Source organism: Staurois parvus, unplaced genomic scaffold (genome assembly GCF_062004578.1).
Source record: "Staurois parvus isolate SC_StPar_1 unplaced genomic scaffold, SC_StPar_1.0 ptg000183l, whole genome shotgun sequence".
NCBI classification, from domain to species: domain Eukaryota; kingdom Metazoa; phylum Chordata; class Amphibia; order Anura; family Ranidae; genus Staurois; species Staurois parvus.
Genome location: NW_028317979.1, coordinates 8,948,832 through 8,969,336, shown reverse-complemented (window position 1 = coordinate 8,969,336; position 20,505 = coordinate 8,948,832). Strand labels below are relative to the sequence as shown.

Here is a 20,505-nt window from a genome sequence, read left to right as displayed (position 1 = left end):
TGAAAATAAAATTCTGATCGACTGGGGAAATACGAACTTTTCTTGTTAGTACAATTTTATATCACACTGAAGACACATATTGGATCGAGAGCGGAAGGATTCCTAGCATAGAGTCATGTTTTTACTGTAAAAGAAAGTGTTGTGACCATTATATTTTTACATCCCTACATTTGAATAATTTTGTTTTTTATTTTGGAATGGGAAGATGTCTAGATTTGCTACTAAAGACAGGATAAATGAGCTACTACAATGACTGCCCAACTACGTAGGAACTTCTGAGGTAAAATATCAGCCAAGCAATGGAGTTGATTTACTAAAAGGTAGAGCTCATTTACCTAGCAAAGTGAATGTCCGTGAATAAGGTGAATATGCCTGAACGTGCTTTGAACATCCATTTCTATGCAGGTAGAAAAATGTGGATTTTTGCCAGCAAAGGAATGAATATTTAAAGTGAACACAATTTCACCATATTCACCAGCATTTAGTTTGCAAAGGGAACAAACTAAGTAAACATCTACTACTTTAGTATATCAACCCCAACCAGGGGCGGACTGACAACTCATGGGGCCCCCGGGCAATAGGGGATCATGGGGCCCTTGTCCTTGCCCAAATGCAAAAAAGCCTATAAAAAAAGGTACCAGGGGCATCTCATGGGGCCCCCTACCGACCCTGGGCCCTCGGGCAGTGCACGAGTTTCCAAGTGGTCAGTCCGCCCCTGACCCCAACAACTGCATAGTAAGCCTGCATATGTAATGAGCTGAACAGGATTTTTGTATTTACTACAAAATCCTTTTTTTGGAGTTCATTAAGGGACACAGGAAGTCTTTTGCCTTCAGGTTACACTGCTGCCTACAGGATAAGACACTGGCAAATATAACCAGTGAAGTATGTATCGTCATAGAGGGAGCAAAAGACCTAAAGACCCAGCTTAGAAAATATCCTAAGGTGAAGTCCCTAATAGCATTCTCTACCTGCAACACAGGTCCGAGAATGCACATTGGTCCTGGCAAGGGTCAGGATCTGGAATGCCTCTTGATGCAACAAGATCCCCTGTTCCTCCTAGATGGTTGAGGCACACCAGAGCAAGGGTGTTAATCATCTTGATCCAGATCAGATTACATGCCGAGGAGATGATCCCACAATGTAAAATGTACCATATTTCCTGAAACTCCACGTTTCAGGGCACGTGACTGGAGAATGGGCGAAAAAAAATCTCCTATGATAAGATCTTCCAGAGGGTGGAAAGAAAAGACATCACATATTCCAGGGCTGGACAGCTGATCCACAAGATCAGAAAATACCTGGCCCACAGGGGCAGGCAATTCAATTTGGGCAGCACAGTGGCTAAATGGTTAGCACTTCCGCCTGGCAGTACTCTGGTCGCTGGTTCGAATCCCTGCCACGGCACCTCCTGCCTGGAGTTTGCAAGTTCTCCCTGTGCCTGCATGGGTTTCCTCCGGGTACTCCGGTTTCCTCCCACACTCCAAAGACATGCTGGTAGGTTAATTGGATCCTGCCTAAATTGGCCCTTGTATATGAATGTGAGTTAGGGACCTTAGATTGTACGCCCCTTGAGGGTTAGGGACTGATGTGAATCTACAATATATATGTAAAGCGCTGCGTAAATTGACGGCACTATATATGTACCTGAAATAAATAAATTTGCTCAGCAACATTCAACCTGGTTCACAAAAGCAAAGTGCAGAGTTGAGAGTGTCTGAGGAGAGAATGAATATGTGGCGTTGACTCAAATTGGGTGACCCACAACTAACTCTCACGTAACAGCTGGGATACAGGTAACACCTGGATTGAAGGACAAGGACATAATGCTCTTACAGAAGAAACAACACGGCCCAAGCTGTGTACAGGCATTGAGAGGATTCAAGCACCGATTTCTGAAGATATAACCAAATTGCTGAGATCTCTGACAAATCAGAGACATGATTGTTCAATACAGCCTGTGCCGACTGTTTCCTTCACAGTATTCCATAATGATGCCACAGGAATGCACTAAGGCTAACACTGCACCAAAATCCTTGAAAACACCAAGGGGAAGAAAAGTCAGGGAGACCTTTAGGACTATGCCCTAACCGAATAGAGCAGCCAGAAAATCCCTCTAGGAAAGGGAGGGAATGGTATATCTGGTGTATACCTGTCAACATTTTTCAAAGAACAGGCTTTAAAGTAGGTGGGAAAGAGAACACTGACCAGGTTGAAATACAATGCCTGGGACCAATCTGACATAGTAGTTGTAAAAATAAAACCTTGGTGCAAAAGAGACCCCAAAAGGACAGAGGTAGGTCTGCTAATCTGTATAGTGACAGAGTAAAATTGAAGGTAATGATTTGAAGAGAGAGCTGGAGATGAATGTACAGTTTGTATACCTGAAATAACACCTGCACGTAGACGCCTGAAGGGAAAACTATCCAGGGGTCCACAAGCACAAGGAATAGCAAAAGCACCACCACTCTTGAAAATAAGGGCACACTTTCATGCTTAAAAGTGTTAGCAGGCTTCCTAATCCAGATTTTGCAGGTTCCCAGAGAATAAAGTTTAAAAGGCCTATACGTACACACTCAATGAATATAGCAACAAAAAAGGAGGAGACTTAGTAGATTTTTCCTAGTCTTCATATGCTGAGGCAGATCGGTGCTCTCGCCTTCAGTAACATCCTTGATAATATCATCAAGGATCTGTCAAAGAGAGGTTGAAGACCATGCAGATAAGGTGCTCCATGGGCACAATCTGCAGACCAGCACCTTAACCAGTGTACTCTGCGCACATGTATTCACAATCATCCAAAACAGGAGACAAGGCTGGATGCTTCCAGCAGGCCATTACAGTGAAAGTGTAAGACAACAGCTATCTACTACACACATTCTCAGTGAAGGATCTACTGCCACAGTGAAGATATCTCCTAAGGGATCTTGACTATTCTGCCATGGTTTGAAAAATGAAAATCACAGCCAGAAGAGAGAAGAGGGCAGTGGGCAAAGGGCAGGGCTTGCCAGCAAGAACTGAGTTTTAAAGAAGCATTCCAAATGCTTACTGGTAAAATACTTGAATGTAGATATACCATCTGTACAGTCACTGTTAAGGTAGGCCACTAGTGTATACTACGCATTTAACAAAATCCTTTATAAACAGCAATAAGGCCAGGAGTCAAAGCCATGTAAGGGTATTCCAAATCCCCATAGAGGAAGACCTCAGGGCAGATGCGCAATAGGAAGGTCACTTCCAGGCTCTCCCTGCAACATCCAGTTCAGTAAAGTGTGGTAACAGCAGTCCAAAAGCTAGGCTGAGGAAAGCGCTAGGCTGAAGAAAGCTCTTGCCAGATAGCTGCAATTGCTAAAAGCCAGCTATAACGGTGATGTAAAGACAAGTCCTGCTTGAAGAAAAGAAAATGATAACCAAAAATAGGTTAGTCTTAACAGCAGAGCTTAAGGAAAAAAAAACAAAAACATGTGCCTAAAGACACTAACAAGAAAAAGAGGCAGGCAGGAGTAGCAGCAGGGTTCTCCCAGAGTTGGCCAGCAGATCTTTTTTGCTTGCCAGTGTCATATCCTCCTGTAGGCAGCAGTGCAACCCAAAGGTGCAAGACTTTCTGTGTACCATAAAAGGGAGGGACAAAGAAAGAAATATGGCTTCCCCTATGTAGATATGATTTGCATGGCTTCGCCCACTGTTCTAAGATGAGGAATAAGCCTCTGATTTTTTCAATCTGTAAGGTAAGCAAGACATGCAAATACCTTCTGTTCTAGAAAGCTCTACTTCACATTGAACTTGTTTAGTTGCAGACTATTGGTTCCTTTTAGCCCACCTTACCATAACCTGCCTGGCTATATTTCTCATGAACATATATAATTCGAAATTATACTTGAACAAAACGTTCTGGAAACATTAAACACATAGCAACTAGATTTACATGAAGCTAATATTTTTTCTTGTAGATCTAAAACTTCCCAATAAATCGTTCCTTTAAAATAACTAGAAGAATACTGGCCCTGAATTGTTTCATATCGGTTATAGTACTAAATATTTAAGCTCTTAACCTGAAATACTTTTGACAGTCATGAGTAACCCCAATGTTCCCTCTAGGGGTTCACATAGAAATGGCTGAGAAACTCTGCTTTATAGAAACACATATACACTGAAAAACTGTTATACGGGTTTACTAAAGTTCCCCCCATTTAAACAAATTCATTATTGATATACAGTTACAGTTGCAAGAAAAAGTATGTGAACCCCTTGGGATTACGTGGCGTTTTGCATGAATTGGGCATAAAATGTGCTCTGAACGTTATCTAAATCACAATAGAAGAACACAGTCTGCTGAACATAATACTACACAAACATTAGATGTTGCCATGGTTTAATTGCACATAACATGTAAACATTCACAGTGCAGGGTGGAAAAAGTATGTGAGGCCCTAGCTTAATGACTTCTCCCAGAGCTAATTGGAGCCAGGAGTGAGCCAACCTTGACTCCAATCAGTGTGATGATATTGAATGTGCAACAGTTTGCAACAGTTTTTTTTCCTAGTTTTGTAGATCTGTGGATGCTTTGCATACTTTCTTCCAAGTACTCTATTTTCTAGCCTGGTGATCAGCACCTCCCATTAGGTGTGGGTATTTACACATAGGATTCACTGAACATTGTGGTGCCAAGAGTAATGGTGTGCTGGAACACAACACAACCAATCAGGTTTAATCATTTTAGAGAAGACATCCAAGGACCTATGTAAATGAAACTACGTGACTCGCTGTCATGGGAAGCTGAACTCAGTTCTTTGCATCTTATTAAAGCCTAGCGCATCGGGAACCCGTGTTCCTGCACATGTTTTCACACAATCTGCCTAGGGTAGCCCATTTAAGTGAATGGACTGTCCTATGTGCAACAAACATGGCAAAGAAGCTCCTCTACCTTTTTGAGTTTTGAGCTTTATGGATATTTTTTTTTAACTGCACACAAACTGCGTGTCTGCTAGCCATGCTTTGGGTATCATTAACAATTATAAACACAATAAGCATGGTGTGCGTTTTGCACTGTCTTTGCATTCTGGGAACGTGCACAGAAATGTGGGAATCTGCCCGTTTCTCTATGTGTTAAGCAACATGAAGGGGAGAATGTGGTTTTAGTAAAGGGAAGCATTTGCTCTGCATTAACAGTTTAAAGGCAAAGTCAACCCAGAATGGATATATTAATTCCAAAAAGATGCTGATGGGCTCAAACACTGGCTTCTTATAAAAGAGAACTCCATTGACCCCACTGCAATTCCTGGCTCACCAATTAACTTTAAAAACAAGAAAATTTAGATGTGTTCATAATGGTGCAGACTCCATGTAACGACTGCAGAAGAGAGACAAATCTAAGAACTTGGGTTCAGAAACCTGGTGATTCAACAAATTTCCATAAAACAAAAAAAATAAAAGGAGGCTAACTGGTATAATAAAAGGATGAAACCGATTTGGTAATTTGACTGATATAGTGTTTTAGATTCTTTCAACGGTCAGGCACATTCTGCTTGGGTTTGAAATGCTCTCCTGGTGGGAGGGAATAATGACTGACTGACTATCAGTAAGCATTTAGCCTTAGATATGAGTGACACACTTTCCTAGGCATTTTTGAGTCCTATGGCTTAATACAACCTTTAAAACCCAAAGTTAGAGGGGGCAATCAGTTTGTGCATAACCCAGGTTTAATTAATGTTTAACCACTTGACAACCAGGCTATGGCCGAATGATGTCTACAGCACAGATATATATATACACACACACACACACACACACACACACACACATGATTTTGTAGTTCCGGGTAAGGGTGCGTGCTCTACCCACGCTGCCATTTGGGGCCTCGGGTGTCAATCACCGGGTCCCGGCCGGTGATTACCGAGTATTACCAATGGGGGACAGAACTGTATGTAAACAATACAGTTCTCTCCCCTGTCAGTTCCAGCACACTGCTTTGTATGGCTCTGCATAGCAGAGCCATACAAGGCAGTGTGCTTACAGTTGAAAGCTGTGAAAAAGCACACAGTTAACCCTTTGATCGCCCCCACGTTAACACCTTTCTTCCCAGTGTAAGTATAGCGGCAGTGCTTGTTATTACCACTGATCACTTAATACATTTTGCCTTAAGTTTATGATGAAATTTGATTTTCTAAATTTTTTTTATTGGACATGTTTAATAGCAAAATGTCTTAAATATTGTTTTTTTTTTCCTCAAAATTGTCAGTCTTTTTTTGTTTATAGCGCAAAAAATAAACGCACAGGCGATCAAATACCACCGAAATAAAAAGCTCTATTTGTGGGGAAAAAAACAAAGACTGAAATTTCATTTGGGTGCAGCGTTGAATGACCGCGCAATTGTCAGTTAAAGTAACAGTGCTGTAACGCAAAAATGGCCTTATCAGGAAGGGGGGTAAATCCTCTGGAGGGCAAGTGGTTTCTTTTTTTTTGCATAAACAAAAGGCATCTCACCCTGTTCCTCTGAACCTTGTAACACAGGACTTGCTGCCTCAGAGGAGGAATCTCGCTGCAATTCATCTTCATGTTCACACGAGTTGTGTTCTGGAAGAATTAAATTATAAAATAGTTTAGAGTGCTAAATTTCCCGCCAAAATAACATTACCTTTTTCTTTCCAACTTTAGGTTGGTTTTAGGGATCCCATTCAAATGGAATCCCTACTGTTTCATTTAATTAAGTTTCAGCCACCTTTCTTGGTACAAATCTTTTTTTTTTTAACAAACATTTTTAAAAATATAAACATGAGATGAAGAAAAGTCAGAACACACTGCTATATACTAAACAGCGCATCTCAAACATCCACAAAATGTATTGATATATGAACAAAAAGCAAATGTAAACATATAAATGGGATACTAGAAACTGCAGTGGTGGGTAACCTGTGTAATCTCAGCATGGAACCTTGACTTCAGATTAGGTATCATAGAAAAGGAATTTAAAATATGATGAGAGCAAGACAGAAAGAAAATTGAGGTACATTTTCAATGAGGAGAAAAATATGGCTAGTTCCATGGCCATTCCAATTAAGTGACAGACTAGGGGTCCGTTCCTTTTTTTCAGTAGTTTAGTCACTTTTTGTAAAGGAAAAACAGATCAGTTTTTCTTCAGTTTACATCAGTATTGTACATCCATTACCAATGCAAAAAACGGACTGTTTTTCTGTTTACATCAGTTTTTTTTTTTTTTTTTAACGGAACATAAGAAGGGCTTTGATCCATTCCAAAAAACAGATATTGACGGATGCGGATATAAACAGATGATCATCCATTTACATCCATTTTTCCATAGAGATGCATTGATGTCCGATTTTCATCTGTCAACAGATGGATGAAAAAACGGACAAACAGAATACCCGTGTGAAAGGGGCTTTATAATTACTATAGAGAAACCTTTCATAAACAGGTGGTAAAATGGTTCACCCTTCATACACAACAATGATGAACACGTTTGCACTTCAGTAAAAAGACATCTGTGTGATGTGATGTTGCTATGACCACATTAAAAAGCTTACCATTCTCTTCTACTATGCTCATACTATGATTTCGGCTCTCTCGCTCCTCCACACCTTTAAAGTCTAATGAATTCTCATCCAGGGAACACGTACGTTTGGAAAAAACAATGTTCTACAAAGTAAAAGAAATATTGTTTAGTGTCACGTGGTTAAAGACTGATGAATTATATTAATACACCCAACACCAGGATACAATTTAACCACCTCCTGTCCGGCCGTTGTATATAAACGGCCAGACGGTGGCACTGCAGGGTCGGGTGGCCGTTTATAAACAGCCTCCCCACACCCTGCTTGTGCGTGCTCCGTGGGGGCGCACAGCACCGCAATCCGGTGCCCGCTGTGTCCTCCGGACACAGTGGAACACCAATCGTCAGACAGGACCTCTGTGCGAGGTCCCAATCATGTGATCACTGATTAGCCAATCCGTGATCACATGCAGAGAATTAAGCAAGATGTCACTTGTGACATCATTGCTTACTACGTGTGAAATCTGAATGATCACAGAGGTCACATGGTACAAGGCTATTCACAACAGCCTTGTACCATGTGACAAGCTGTGACCAATCACAGCTCACACAGTAGTTCTCAATGGCTGCAAGAATGCAGCTAGAGAGAAGGAGAAATGATTGCTTTTACAGCCTTTATGGGTGTAAAAGCAATCAGTGAAAAAAAAAAAAAAAATCTTCATCACCCCCCACAAGTAGTACAGTGTCACCATGGTGACACTGTACTGCTAGGGTGACAGTATGTAAAAAAAAAAACTAAAAAAACCCATAAATGATATTCTAAAAAAATAAAAAATGTAAAAAAAAAAATGTTTAAAAATTAAAATTTTTGGTTATAAACTAATTTGGGTTATTTTTTTTTTTACTAAAAAGATAACGGAATAAATTGTGGCCAAGATTTATGATGAAATACTATTTATTTGCAAAATTTTATAAGAAAAACACTTTTCAACATTTTTGGACTTTTTCATTTACATAGCAAAAAAAATAAAAATCCCAGTGGTGAATAAATACCACCAAAATAAAGCTTTATCTGTCTCAAAAAAAAAAATGCAAAAAAATTCATATGGGTACAGTGTTGCATGAAAGCGCCATTGTCATTCAAAGTGTGATAGTGCTGAAAGCTGAAAATTGGCCTGGACAGGGAGGGGGTAAAAGTGTCCGGACTGGAAGTGGTTAAACCACATCCACCCTGTTTAAACCATCTATAAGTCTATTTTCATGAAATTACTGTCAAAATATTCTTGTAAGCTCTGCCCCTCCAAAAATGTATCTTCGGGGCTAGCTTATGGAGAAAAGGTGGCTGGGTGGGATGTATTGTGTGAAACAAGCAAAGCCACTCATTTGCTAATGCTAAATTTTAATGAATTAGTAACAGAAGACCTACCTCGTTGCCAACTGGCAATGACTGTGACTTGCGTATCTGCTGTACGTCCCTGTCCTCTGCCAGAGACAGCTTTTCAGGATTAACCATCTCACGGGACATGTCAAATATTTTATCATAGTATGTTATAAGCAGTTCCACAATACGCGCCTGATATGGATAGTCCACAAGAGAGGACAGTGAAATGGTGGCGTCAGTCTGACGTGGCCTAATTAGGGTGGGTCCAAATATTATACCCAGGTTACTGGCAGTCATTTTGTTTTCTTCCACTTCTTCAGTCACCCTATAGGAAGGTAAAGTCGTTATATTACTGTATTTCAGACAAAACTACAAATATAAGTCAAAAGATATTTTTGGTTATGTCAATAATCTGAATATTTATGCTAGCTGCCCCCTAAATTCCTATTCTGGCATCTTTGGCAAAAGCAGTTAACAGTAAGTGATGGAGACTATTTGATCGTGGTGCAGAAATTTCAAGGACTAATTTGAAGTATTGTTAAAAGGCGCCAAAATATTTCATGGCAAGACTTTCTACACCATAGCATAGTACAACACATGTAATCATGCTGGGCAAATCATCATGAGCCAGTGCCGTCATGTGGAAGAAAGAGAAAGTGCAAGATGCACCTGTATAACCAGAAGTATTGGGTATTTCTGATGGCGGAATATAATGGTGGAGGAGGAAAGGAAAGTTTGCGATTCTGGTGATGAGCAAAGCACAGGCTCACTTTAAAGAGCAACTGTATTCAAATATAAAAGCAAAAGTATGTAGTGCAGCTTTATAAGTGTTGTCTCAGTGTGTCTTTTTGATCCAGATCAATTCACAACAGGTGCAGGCTCTGGCTCACCATCACATACAATGCAATAGGAAGAAGGGTCAGCCGCACACCGGAGGATAGATGAATATAGTGTGTATTGATCCATAGGACACACACAACACCAGGACATGAATACAGGACCTATTAACACGTTTCACACGATCTTGTGATTAATCATAACTGTTATGATTGAGCACGAGATCGTGTGAAACGCGGTAACAGGTCCTGTATTCATGTCCTGGTGTTGTGTGTGTCCTATGGATCAATAAATACACACTATATTCATCTATCCTCCAGTGTGCGGCTGACCCTTCTTCTTATTGAATCCCTGAAAACACACTTTTTTTGTTGATCCTTCCATACCAGTGTAGATTTTTCTATTTCCTGTGATGGGGTGACAATGCTATTACACAGCACAATGTGTCAAGCACCACTGATAGACAAGCTGTCAGACAACATAGATGTTGAAGCTCCCTAGCAAGGACACAGACTACGAAAAAAAAAACACAAAACAAAAAACTATACACTTCAACGCAACCTTACCGCTATAATAAACCTTCCAATGCAAAATATTCCTGTAAAAGCAAATACTTACCCTTTCTTGCTTGCTCAGTAGAAATCTTCCCTCGAAGTCCACTTGGAAAGGGACACTTCTCAGAGTGTCAATTTCCTGGGTCCCCTGTAGTGTTCACTGGTTTCTTCTTTCAATTTCCACATCACTACAGTATACAGTGGTGACATGCAGGTCAGCAGAAAATCACTAAGGGCTACGGAGGACCCAGGAGTTTGCATGTGTTCAACAATAGAAAAGAAAGAGAGGGTGAACCAGCCTAGAGCATTATCCTCAAAGCTTCACTTTATTAATAAAAACGTGGTATAAATAAAATATTTGTGGTAAGCTAAGACACATCTGTTGGTTTGTGAGTATGATATTTACTATGATTTTATTAATAAAGTGAAGCCTTGAGGATAATGCACTAGGCTGGTGCGCCCTCTCTTTCTTTTCTATTTTTGTCCAGTATTTATAGACATCCCCAATCTTGAAAAGGCAGCAAGGTGATGCATTTTCCAGCAGATTCAAGATCAATATCTAGCCTACTGCAAGCTGTGGGGATTACTTTTGAGCACAGGAGACTGTGTGGAGTTGTTCACTTTGTGTGTACTTTGTCTGCATCTGTTCCCCTGTAGATTTTGGGGTGAAGCTTCTACTAAGCAGATCTGTGTTTGGTGGATCAGGCAGCAGGAAAAGCAATCATTTACATCATCTTCAGTGATAGCATGAATTGGGAAGTTTAGGAAAACTAAGGCAATCCAATCATAAGAATGCACCCCACAGTTTGATTTCTGTTCAGCAGGTCAAAAGTAGAAAAAGGTGTGAGTTCTGTAATTTTTCTCTTCCAATCACACCCATGCATCACTGCAACAATAAACATTTGTTATGTTTACATGTGCGCATACTTAGCATTTGAAATAGGTCAACAGCTTGTTTTAAATGCGAAGCCTAGCCTGAAAAATCTGCAGGGACATTTGAGAATTATGCTGTGGGATAAATTCCTCACAGGCAAAACAGTAATGTTATGCCTCGGTGCAATGACCACATCTCGTGGTGTGTGTGAGAACGGACTGACCTGTCTTTATTACAATTCAAACAGGCAGAATGCCCAGTAACTAATGTACAAACACCTCCAGAATGGGCTGGGCCTGAAAATCTATCCTTGCTCTGCGAACAGATAATATTTTTCCTAAGCTTTTACTCTTTCAACAGATATCTTTCTAGATAGACAGTACATTAGAGGTTGGGAAAGTGAATTATTTAAGATTGAAAGAAAATGATAGTAAAAACGTTGGAATGGGAATGTGATGTTTGCAAATATGTAAATAATATCTGACTCTAGCTAACGAATGTGACCACACTAGGGATAGACTGTTGCTTTCCCATGGAGGGCAGAGATCCTTATCTTCAGCTTGCTTTAGGGATTCTGAGTTTTGGGTTGGACTTGAGCTCCAGTAAACAACTAAAATGCAACACATTTAAAAAGGTAGGTTTTTATGCATCGCCTGTTGAACTCCATTTGGGCTTTAAGGTTTGCAGTCAATTTGTTTTTTTTCCATAAATTGTATTTAGCCATAGTATATGGGTAGTGGGACCCAGAGCAGTGTACAAATTAATTCTCGGAGTTCTGCCTTAATCACAAACTAAAGAACAAGAAGGAAACGATTTTTGGGACAGACTATTTTATTCATTTCTGCCTTCAGTATATATATTATCTGACCAAAGAGATCTATAGGCTCATTCAGATGGCTGCTGAGAACTGCCCTCTATGCTGAGCTACTTTTTGCTGCATGTGCATCTACCTTGGAGCTGCAAGTGGTCGTATGGACACAGTTGCATATCAAAAAATTGACATGAGGGCAGGAGCAGGTGGATGAGTCTGCGTTTGTATCAGTGCACCCGCTCCTGTCCACGTGTCAAAATTTGTCCATGCAGCCACTGTGTCTGAATCCACTTCTATAGGCTGCCTGCACGTAGATCCGAGGTGGAAGCAGAACCAGCGCAGAACAGCTCAGAACAGAGGACGAGTCTCAGCACCCATTTGAACTCGCCTTCAGTGAGTTCAAATATGGTGATGTCTTTCATTTTAGATATATTGCATTATAGAGTTAAAACAACTGCTCCCAAGCTGACAAATTTATCAAAAAGTTTAAAAAGGTAATCCTAATCCTGGGATACAGTATTTCATTCCCTATATGTCAATGTATACACCATCCAAAGTTGTGTTTGCTTCAATTGCTGCATTTACACAAAAGTATTCAGAGGAGACAAAAAAAAAAAACAAAAAAAAAAACAAAAAACACAAAAACAGACCCACTAAAATATTGTACTCCATTTTTATCCTGTTGGCCAAGGTATTAAGACATGAAGACCTTATAATATATATAGTCTTGTATCCAAGGTATAATCTACACACCCACAGCAGATATTAGCTGGTAATGTTCTTTACCTGTGTAGATGTCCCACAAGAAACTGTAATGTATTGTAGTTTGGCAGTGGTAGCTGCTTCAACAAGTCTCTCATTTTGAGTATGACCCTGTTGAGCTCAACTCCAGATGGCTGTCTCTTCAATGGAGGGCTGCCTGCTTTACAGTCAACCTCATCAGTGGCACGCTGACTTTCTTTGGCTAGTCCGATTAACTCATTGTAAAGGCGAAACAAAATCAAAGGCTCTGGAAGCTAAAGAAATACAACAATTTATATTTTTACACAAGATATTTTAAACACTGACAGACTTGATAAAGCAGGATTTTCTTGAGTAACTCTTATTTATAGCAGGGCAGGTCTACAATGTATGAGTGCAATATGTCCCGCTCTAAAAGTTGACAAGTTTAAATGGATTTTACACTTTTTTGCAATGCATATAAAAACTTTATTTTACAAATAAACATTTAATACCAGGTGCACCCATGAAAATGGTTTCACAGCATTAAGGGTTTTTAAAGACTGAGCATAGCAGAAATTGTTTGATTTCAGGTTGTCTCTCCAATTCTAAGTGTGTATCAAGCTATAAAAAAGAGGGAGAGGAAAGGGGCAATAAGTCACTACTCTGACTCATTCAGATACCCGTGTATATATGAAATTCTGATATTGAAAATCCACAATTCTTGAAACTTATTAGTTCAGATAGGTTGATTCACCTTATTGTCATTTTATGTCACTGTGAGACTCCTAAGCAGCTATCTTCCCAACATACCTCTGTACATGTACAGTGCATTCATAAAGTATCCAGACCCCCATTTTTCACTTTTGCTATGTTGCAGCCTACAGTTGTTTGAATTCCTTTTTTTCCCCCTCATTAATCTACACTCAGTACCCCATAATGACAAAGTGAAAATAGAATTTTAGAAATGTTTGCAAATGTATGAAAAGGGAAAAACTGAAATATCACATTGGCATAAGTATTCAAACCCTAATCAACAACACTTGAAACTTAGCTCAGGTGCCTCCCATTTCTCTTGATTGTTTCTACACCTTGACTTGAGTCCACCTGTGGTAAATTAAATTAATTGGACCTGATTTGGAAAGGCAGAAACTTCTCTATATAAGGCCTCAAAGCTGACAAGGCATACTGTATCAGAGCAAAAGCTTCAAGGTCAAAATGAACTGCCTACAGAGCCAGGATTTTTTGCAAGGCACATATCTGGGAAACGCTATAAAATGTTCTGCTGCACTGAAGATTCCCAAGAGCACAGTGGCCTCCATAATTCTCAAATGGATGAAGTTTGGCACAACCAGGACTCTTCCAAGAGCTGGTCACCCAGCCAAAGTGAGCAATCTGGGCAGAAAGTCTTTAGTAAGAGAGGTGACTAAGAAGGTTCAGGGTTGAGGTAAAGCTGAGTGGAGCAAAGTACAGAGATATCTTCAATGAAGACCTGTTCCACAGCACTCTGGACTTTAGACTGGGCTGAAGGTTCACCTTGCAACATGATAACAGTCTTAAGGCACACACACAGCCAAGACAACACAGGAGTGGCTTAGAGACAACTCTGTAAATGTTCTAGAGTGGCCTAGCCAGAACCAGAACTTGAACCCTATTGAACATCTCTGGAGAGACCTGAAAATGGCTGTGCATCAACGGTCACCATCCATCCTGACTGATCTTGATAGAATTTGCAAAAAAGAATGGCAGAAAACTCCCAATCCAGATGGGCAAAGCTTGCCGCATCATACCCAAAAAGGTACTTCAACAAGGTACTAAGTAAAGGATTTGAATATTTAAAATAGAAGTATAGCCAAAGCTCTTTTGGCTATACTTCTCCAGTAGGTCACAGGAGTGCAGGTTATTTTGCACTCCTGTGACTGGTTTTCAGCCTGCAGAAAACTAAAGCCCGCTGTCAGCTGATGTCACAGAGCTGTTCCAGGCTCTGAAAAGATCCCAGCCATATGGTCGGGATCCACCCAAAAGCCTGTACCAGCACCTGGTTCAGCCTCTCAGCAATCTGCCAAGAGCCTGAGCTAGCCCCTCCTGCCCCCTGCACACCCCACTGCTACAGTGAGAGCTGGAGGAGCATAGGAGAGAGCCAGAGACTGACAGTCCCCAGCTCTCTGCTCACGCAACACTGAGAACTGAGCGATCAGCGGTCATTGATTGCTTTTTTTTTTTTACTTTTCTGTTTGATGCATTTAGATTGATGCTGTGTCCTCCTGAGTGTAATTTAATTTTTTTATTTAACTCATACTTCTATTTTAATTACATGCAATATGTACAAGCAATATTTCAGCTTTTTTCTATTTAATAAATTCACTGACATTTCTAAAATTCTGTTTTCACTTTGTCATTATGGGGTAATAAGTGTAGATTAACTACTTGCCCTCCAGAGGATTTACCCCCCTTCCTGACCAGCCCATTTTTGCGATACACCGCTGTGTTACTTTAACTGACAAATGTGTGGTCATGCAACATTTCACATAAATTAAATGTACATCCTTTTTTCCCCACAAATAGAGCTTTTTATTTCGGTGGTATTTGATCGCCTGTGCGGTTTTTATTTTTTACGCTATAAACTAAAAAAGACCGACAATTTTGAGGGGGGAAAAAACCAAACTTTGACTTTTTGCTAATAAACACGTCCAGAAAATTTTTTTAAAAAATAAAATTTTGTCATAAATTTAGGTCAAAATGTATTCTGCTACAAGTCTTCGCTAAAAAAAATAAAAAAAAAAAATCCCAATACAAGTAAATTGGTTTACGTGAAAGTTATAGCGTCTACAAATGTACATATACACTGGAATTTTTTTTTATTTATTATTTTTAAACTTTTTTTTTATACTAGTAATTGTTGGCGATCAGCAACTTATAGCATGACTGCGGCAGACATTCTCACACGGGTGGGAACTGTCACTGACATCCCCAGTGACACTAATATAGTAATCAGTGCTATACAGTACTGGGCAGGAAGAGGTTAACATCTGGGGCTATTAAAGGGTTAACTGTGTGCTGTATGTGTTTTACTATGTGCTGTAATTTACTATGTAAGCACGCTGCTGTGTGTGGCTCTGCTATGCAGAGCCATAAAAAGCAGCATGCTGGAGCTGACAGGGGAGAGATCTGTATTGTTTACATACAGAACTCTCCCCAGTGAGTGATACTCGGCGAGTATCAGGCTGCAACATAATGAAAAAAGTGAAGGTAGTCTGAAGGCTTTATGAATGCACTGTATATCAGGACCACCTTGTAGACAAATTACACTGGGACTACATTGAAAGGTCAAGCTCAATCATTGTTTGTTATTACTAGAAATAAACAATTAAAAAAGTTTCAGATTTGATTGACCTTTTTTAAGTTTGTTGTTTGCAAAATGTGATCAAGTGGTGTCACTCTAGACTCCAATCTGTCCTTCCAGCCCCAAGTCCAATTGCTGGCAAACTCATGCAGGCTCCACCTCCGCAACATCTCCAAAATACGTTCATTCCTAACCCCGGAAACTACTAAATAACTCATTCACTCCCTCATTATCTCACGGCTCGACTACTGCAACTCCCTCCTCACCGGCTTACCTTATCACAGACTATCCCTGCTTCAATCTATCCTGAACTCTGCGGCCAGACTCATCCACCTTACCAACCGCTCCGTATCCGCCACCCCCCTCTGCCATTCCCTCCACTGGCTTCCAATTGCCCAACGCATAAAATTCAAACTACTAACATTGACGTACAAAGCTATTCATAATACTGCCCCAAACTACCTCACCGACCTGATACCCAAATACCACCCAACACATACTCTTCACTCCTCACAAGACCTCCTACTCTCTAGCTCCCTGGTCTCCTCCTCTCATGCTCGACTCCAGGACTTCTCCAGGTCTTCCCCCATCCTCTGGTACTCACTACCCCAATCCATCAGACTGTCACCTACCCTCCTCACATTCACCCTGAAAACCCATCTCTTCAGGGAAGCCTACCCCGTCCTCACCTAACTGCCAATCTCCTCCACTCCTCCTACCACTCCATCCCTCACAGCCATTTCCTCCTTTACCACTATCCCCTCCCTCCTAGATTGTTACTGTATTGTCTCATGTACTGTCTCCCACTATAATGTTCAGCGCTGAGCAAACCTTTTGGCGCTATATAAATCCTGTATAATAGTAATGTTTTTTAAAAACATACTTTAAAAAAAACACCAATGTCATTGATCAGAATTATTATTATTATACAGGATTTATATATTGCCAACAGTTTGCTTAGCGCTTTACAATATAAAGGGGAATTATAATGAGGTAGAGGCCCCAATAAAATGTCAGTTTCCATTGTGCAAAATATGTCTAGGCCCATTTAAAATATCAGCCCTAACCCTGAACACAGAAACTACGAAGGAAGAAGTTTAAAATTGTAAAATAACGTTCCATAAATATACAGCAGTATTGCAATATACTGAAGCCCGTGAGGTTATTTACCTGACGGAGGTAGAGTTTGAGAACATTGCTTATGTCATGAGCATAAAGATCTGACAGTTCCACCAAGTCTTTTCCATTTTCAAACGCTTGACACAGCTTCTCGACTCTGGACTTTGCTCCATTAACACGATAGATGCCCTGTAAAACACGATGTTTTACTATTTCCTAACAAACTGAGTCATTATTTGACCTAGGCATCATTGATAATCAGTAACGTTAGGAAATAAAGAGTACATAAACAACTCAAAGCGGAATTAGAGCCAAAAATACTACAATAACATTAATAGCCCATTAAAAGCTAAAACGCAACCTTTTGTTTCCATAATTAGTTTAAAACACAGCTCCACCTCACAGTACTTCTTTTTCACCACAAGATGTCTTTTATGGCTAGCATCATTCAACCCACTTCCTCAGGGTCTAGGCCAGGGGTGTCAAACTGGCGGTCCTCCAGCTGTTGTGAAACTACAAGTCCCATCATGCCTCTACCTTTGGGGGTCATGCTTGTAACGGTCACTCTTGCAATGCCTCATGGGACTTGTAGTTTGGCAACAGCTGGAGGGCCGCCACTTTGACACCTGTGTTCTAACTGTTCTGGACCCATCCCAGCCTCCATCTGGACAGAGAATTGAGAATCAGCACAGTAATGAGATCATCTCCCTGTTACTGTTCTCTCTTGCAATCAGCATACTTCTTGTCATAAAATGATTGGCACCTTGTGCTGCTTCTTCCTTTACACTCCAGCCCTGTTTGCATAGGTACTGCAGGAGGCCGATGCCAGGTCAATTAAAGTGTTACTAAACCCACAACAGTAAAATCAGTCTGTATATGCAGTAAAGCATGCTTGTTATGCTCACTGTGAAACCTAAGGGGTTAATCCTTTGTATTGTGTAAAAAGGATGTTTGATCCTGTCTTCTCTGATCTTCACCTTCTACTACCCCCATGCCAACTCCAGATAGAACAGAGCCTTGGGGGGGCTGCACATGCTCAGTTTGGTGTGTATTGCTAGAGTTTTTTTTTTGGGAGAGTGCATGTGATCAGCACAGGGCCAATCAGCACTGTCCAGATAGAGGGTCAGGGGTCCTGCAGCCTTATAGGACAATCAGGGGAAAATTAAAACTCCTCATACAAGCTTTAACCAGTGCTTTGCTGACCACTGATAGAAGACACATGACTGCTCTAACTGCTGATGAAAAAAGGTATTTAGCAGTTTATATTTACTAAAATAATTGCATTTCTGTGTTCTGTGTGCTGTGGGAGACCAGATATAGTGAATGCAGGGTTCTGGGTTCAGTATCACTTTAAATATTTAATGATGTAATAATGAATACAAAGCTGCATTATTATGTGTATATTACAGTTGCTTGCTGTTTCACTTTAAAGCTGAACTCCAGGGAAATGCAAAACAACCCATGCAGTTAACCCAACAACCCCCCCTCCTCCACTCTGCAAGGATCAAATGCTTGTTTTTCGCTGGAGTACCAATAACCACCAGTTCTCTTGCTTTCACAAGAGAAAGAAAGCTAATCCAGGCATCAAATCTAAGGTCTCCTGAGCTGAAGTACATTACATTTTTGTCTTTGGCATTACATACACTAACAGCTGCAGATCATGGAGCAGAGAGCGGGGAACACATCAGTTCAATTTCTGGGTGTTGTGGATGTTGACCAGTGTGACCAGTTACAGTGTTACAAGACAAACATTGCTCAATTCGGTTTCGAGACAAGGACCACTGCTTCATGTCATGCCATTATTTTGACTGAGAAAGAGAAAATAAAAAATAACACCCAGATTGAAACTCCCATTTCCACCTACCCCAGAGCAATCACAAAAAGTGGTCTAGTCCAAAAATGATGCCTCCTCTTTAGATATAAGCAACAAATTAGCTACCTGGCCTGTACACAGATAAATAATGTCATGCCTTCTAAAGGGTAAATATTTTCAAAGTCTGGAAATATGCACAGGTCTGTACAAAGAAGAAAAGTCCAACAAAAATAAGACCAAAGCATTTTCCAATAAAGAGGGGTTTTAAAATAGTGCCAGCATACAAACCAGAATGGCTGGAATTGTAAAAATGTGGCCACACACCTAGGAGCTAAGCACAAGAACAAAAGACTAGGCCTAGAAAAGACGGCAATAATGCCCTAAGCAGGCTACCTGCAGCACTTTGGCAAACTATATGCATACAGATTACACAGGCTACTGATGTTGACGACCTTTTAGAAGTGGTCTTAAAATGTCTGATGTCCCAATTATTTCCACTCCTCTTTATTTCCACTCCTCTAAATGCCAGCACTATTTCTTTCTCAACATAAACTTCCTTTCATTCACTGAACACAAAATGCTATCTCTGGATATTTAAACTGTATTCAGCCTTAACAAAAACAAAGCCTAATAACCAATCACACGTCATCTTTCTCTGGTTTGGATACATCAAACTGAAATCTAACTACCTGCTGTGTAACTGGCTGTACAAAAAAACATTTTGGCTTACTAATCAAGTAAGTCTTAACATATTATACTGCAATTCCATACTTTAAAAAAAAAAATCTTTATAAATTGGCTCTCTTTCATGTGTATAGGACGTACACAAGAGATCTAATTTTCGGGGTATACTGCCGCCTACCGAAGGATTGCATCTTTTTTTTCTTACTTTTCTTCCTCAATGAAGGATCTTCTCTACGTCACTGCTTTCCAGATCCAGAGCTGCTGGCATTATCTTAGCACTTGCCCTATCTCTGCTCGCTTTGTAAGTCTGGTTGAGCTGAACACTGAGAGGTACCTTAGTCACTGGGCTCCCGTAAAATTGTTCAATCCTGAGCACTTACATCATCCTCTAGGCGCAGTGTTGCTCGAGTGTTTCTGCCATACAGCACTGAGGAAGCAACTCCCTGTTGCTCCTGCTTGCAAAGAGCCACATGAAACTTTGATCCTTTCCTTCTGCCCCCTACAGTGCCCTTGGTCAGCTCAAGCCATCAGACCCTCAGTTTGCTGGCTAGCAGCTGTCCACGTTTCATGTGTACCTGAAGCCTTGCTTCCTACCCATTACATTGTCTGAAAATACAATTTAGGTGAGGGGGGAGGGAACAGTCCCACAATAACTGGTGCCCCCAGCTTCCAATCTACCAACAGCTCAGGGGCTGCTTGCAGCGCACTTACTGATGGTGCCTATGTCTTCAACTTCAAAATTCTACTACCCTCTACTCCTAGAGTCTATTTTATCATTGGACTTCCCTTTAGCTCCAAACAGATGTGGCAGGTTCCTCTGTCCTTTCAGCTGAGGTTTGTATTATTCCATGTAAGTATTTAC

General features: G+C 40.5%; 1 protein-coding gene across 4 annotated transcripts in view; it reads right to left on the bottom strand.

The window, feature by feature from the left end:
* Positions 1–20,505, bottom strand: part of ARHGAP29 (Rho GTPase activating protein 29) — a 205,482-nt gene that overhangs the window by 4,171 nt on the left and 180,806 nt on the right. For all 4 annotated transcript variants that reach the window (XM_089677292.1, XM_089677293.1, XM_089677294.1 and 1 more), the window contains 5 exons: positions 17,198–17,335; positions 12,751–12,980; positions 8,934–9,213; positions 7,542–7,653; positions 6,484–6,573 (listed from right to left, as the gene is read on the bottom strand). In XM_089677292.1, the coding sequence (XP_089533418.1) occupies positions 6,484–6,573; positions 7,542–7,653; positions 8,934–9,213; positions 12,751–12,980; positions 17,198–17,335 (850 nt within the window). The remainder of the gene's footprint in view (positions 1–6,483; positions 6,574–7,541; positions 7,654–8,933; positions 9,214–12,750; positions 12,981–17,197; positions 17,336–20,505) is intronic.